General features: G+C 42.4%; 1 protein-coding gene across 1 annotated transcript in view; it reads left to right on the top strand.

Annotated features, from left to right (window-relative positions):
• The window catches only part of LOC106869833 (26S proteasome regulatory subunit 8), a 23,834-nt gene that overhangs the window by 11,712 nt on the left and 8,266 nt on the right, over nt 1-3,856 (top strand). Inside the window, 2 exon segments of the mRNA XM_052970842.1 lie at nt 1,291-1,454; nt 2,686-2,762. Of these exon segments, the coding sequence (XP_052826802.1) occupies nt 1,291-1,454; nt 2,686-2,762 (241 nt within the window).

Here is a 3,856-nt window from a genome sequence, read left to right as displayed (position 1 = left end):
GGTTGGCGTTAGGAAGGGCATCCAGCTGTAGAAACTCTGCCAAATTAGATTGGAGCCTGGTGTTGCCATCCGGTTTCACCAGTCCTCAGTCAAATCGTCCAACCCATGCTAGCATGGAAAGCGGACGTTAAACGACGATGATGATGATGATGATGATGATATATATATATATATATATATATAACTGTATCAACCAGTTTTGAACAACGCCTCCCTCACTGACTAGGCCAGCAACCCTCCTGACTGGAATACCAGTCCATTGCAGGGTCACCCCATTGACAGCTGAGTGGACTGGTGCAATGTAGAATGAAGTGTTCTGTTTAAGAACACTTTGTACCACCTGGTCTGGCAATCGAAATCATGATCTCGTGATCATGAGTGCAACCCCCCGTAACGACAAGGCCATGTGCCCTCATATAAATGTATTGCCATTTTATTAACCTTGTAACGGGATGTTGAAGTTTTCTTGGTCAGGTAATAAAATGTTAACGGATCATATCTGTTTGGAATAGAAGACTTTAATGTGTTTTTGCTTGATGTACCCAAGTTTTATTTTGCCCTAGATTTATTGATATAATAAGTTTACACAAAGTTTGTCGGCTTGTTTTCATCATCAAAATCATCATTTAATGTCCACTTTTCCATGCTGGCATGGGTCAGACAGTTTGACTGGAGCTGATAAGCCTGAGAGCTGCACCACGTCCCATTGCCTGTTCTGGCATGCTTTCTACGACTGGATCCCCTTCTTAATGCCAACCACTTTACAGTGTGTATTGGGTGCCACTTACATGATGCTGGCAATCGCCATGACTACGATTTCACTTTGTTTGGCGAATCTTCTCAAGCACAGCATTTCACCAAAGGTCTCAGTCACTTGCCATCACCTCTGCTTACGAACTATGTTCGTAAAGTGAGCTTTTTAACCACATAGCTACACTCTTGGGGTGGTTGGCATTAGGAAAGGCATCCAGCTGTAGAAACTTTGCCAGATCAGATTGGAGCCTGGTGCAGCCTTCTGGCTCGCCAACCCTCAATCAAACTGTCCAACCCATGCCAGCATAGAAAGTGGATGTTAAACGATGATGATGATGATGATGATGACAGCAGGAATTAACTTCAGAGCTAAAAGAGCTGGAAGAAATGTTGCAAAGCCATTTCTGTCCAAAATTCTAATGGTTCTGGCAATCTCTCTAGAAGAGAAGAAATTTTAATAATTGTGTAAGAAATTCAATGAATAAATTTTGTTAATCTGTGTATATTACTAAAAAAAATGTCTGGTTCTCTTTTCAGGGAGTACTTTTATATGGCCCACCTGGCACAGGTAAAACCCTGTTGGCCAGAGCTGTAGCCCATCATACAGAATGTACTTTCATCAGGGTGTCTGGTTCAGAATTGGTGCAGAAATTTATCGGAGAAGGTTCCAGAATGGTACGGGAGCTTTTCGTCATGGCCCGGTAAGATTCTGTTATTGAGATTCTGTTGAGACAATGGGTCACGCCTCTTACTTCTTCATTGTCCCTTAGGTCTGTGTTTGATTTAACCCCTCTACCACCACCACCACCATCGAAGAGGAATTATTGATCAAATGTTAAAACAAAAATATAATGAATGGAAACAAAACAATTTTTCTATACATACCTTATTTTCCGACATACAAGTCGATCGTCCAAATCCTGCTTCATTTCATATGGAATTTTTGGTCCTTCATTTCCCATTGCTGCAGTCCACTCAGCTGGTAAACAAGTATAATCCTGCGAATGACCGATGTCCGGTCCAAGGAGGAATCTCTATACACCAGAGAAACTTGGAAACCAGCCCTAATACTCCTTATGGAGTAATGTGGAAGAACCACTTTATCTAGTGCATCAATTTTTAAGCTGGTAGATATAGCTGTTATTTCTAGCACTTCAAGCGACCAGGTTTGTTGTTTAATACGACCAAGTTTTCTTGATGTTTGATGGAGTCTGCTAAGAGATGAAAGCCACAATATCTAGGGTAAATGAGATATAACCACACTTGTTGCTCTATCTCTTATTGGATATCCTTACTCTTTGTAAATCTCTCAATGGGAGATATTCAGCAACAGTACTCTAGAGTAAAGATCATTTGCCAACATAACGTGGCAGTCCTGGTTTAGGACGAATGTTGCTGTAATTTAGCCCCAGGAGACATCGTCTCCAGTTCCCCGACATAATCTGTGTCCTTATATATTCAAACAAAGGCATTTAGCACCCCAACTCGACTCAAAACAATATCTGTGTATTAACCATTCTCAAGTCAAAACATGACAAAGGGAAATAACCCGGGAATCGTGATCCACATCTTGTTTTGAGTTGAGTGGGATTACTAAATGCCCTTGTTTGAAAATGTAAGGACACAGATCGTGTCGTATAGCCAGCTGGAGACGATGTCTCTTGGGGCTAAATTACAGCAACATTCGTCCTAAACCAGGACTGCCAGGTTATGTTGGCAAATGATCTTTACTTTGGATATCTTTGGTACATCACATAATTATCCTCTTCCTCATACGATCATCCCTATCACCACCTTCGTCATCCTGCTGTCCAAATGGTTCTTTTCTTTGTGATACTTCATACCTTTACCTGATATTTTTTTCCATTCACCCTTCAAAAAAAAAAAAGTTTTTTGTTTTTAGTTCACTCACTTCTTCTGTTACCGTTTCAGGGAACATGCTCCGTCTATAATATTTATGGATGAAATTGATTCTATTGGCTCTTCTCGTTTGGAAGGAGGATCTGGTGGTAAGTACTTTTATTGTACATCAGACAGTGCAAACACACACACACGCACACATGCAGAGATATACACATACAGATAGAAAGAGGGGGGTAGAGAAGAGACCTTGCTGTTAATTGAATATGATCGACATAAACACTTTCCTTTTCCTCCTGCACACAGGGGCAGGTATGGCTGTGTGGTAAGAAGTTTGCTTCTTAACTACATGGTTCTGGGTTCAGTCCCACTGTATGACATCTTGGGCTGACCAAAGCCTTGTGAGTGAATTTTGTAGATGGAAACTGAAAGGAACTTGTGTGTGTGTATCCCCCCCATGTGACAACTGGTGTTTGGCAAAAGAGACTGACAAAATAAGTACCAGGTTTAAAAAGTTAAAAAGGGACAGTGCCCCAGCATGAAACAAGTAAATGATCAACAGTAAGCACAATCGGAAATATGCTCTTTCTCTCTCTTTCTCTCTTTCTCTCTCTCTCTCTCTCTCTCTCTCACACACTCTCACACACACAGTCAGAGAAATGGGGAGGGAGAGAATCATCGTCGTTTAACGTCCGTTTTCCATGCTGGCATGGGTTGGACGGTTTGACAGAAAACTGGTAAGCTGGAGAGCTGTACCAGGTTCCAAGCTGATTTGGCATGGTTTCTACAGCTGGATGCCCTTCCTAACGCCAACCACTCCAAGAGTATAGTGGGTACTTTTTACATGCCATTGGCACGGGTGCCATTGATGTAACACCACCATTGGCCAGGACCGTGATCTCACTTGGCTTGACAGGTCTACACAAGCACGATATACCCTTTTCTACTCTAGGCACAAAACCCGAAATTTTGGGCGAGAGGGCCAGTTGTTTAGATCGACTCCAGTACGCAACTGGTACTTAATTTATTGACCCCGAAAGGATGAAAAAGTAAAGTTGACCTCGGCGAAATTTGAACTCAGAACGTACAGACAGACGAAATACCGCTAAGCATTTCGCCCGGCGTGCTAACGTTTCTGCCAGCTCGCTGCCTTTTACAAGCACAGTCTATAACCAAAGGTCTCGGTCACCTGTCACTGCCCCTGTGAGGCTCAACACTCAAACGGTGCTTTTCACATGCCACC

The sequence above is a fragment of the Octopus bimaculoides genome, chromosome 9, assembly GCF_001194135.2.
Source record: "Octopus bimaculoides isolate UCB-OBI-ISO-001 chromosome 9, ASM119413v2, whole genome shotgun sequence".
NCBI classification, from domain to species: domain Eukaryota; kingdom Metazoa; phylum Mollusca; class Cephalopoda; order Octopoda; family Octopodidae; genus Octopus; species Octopus bimaculoides.
The sequence above is the reverse complement of the archived record's forward strand: the minus strand, read 5'-3'. Positions and strand labels throughout refer to the sequence as shown.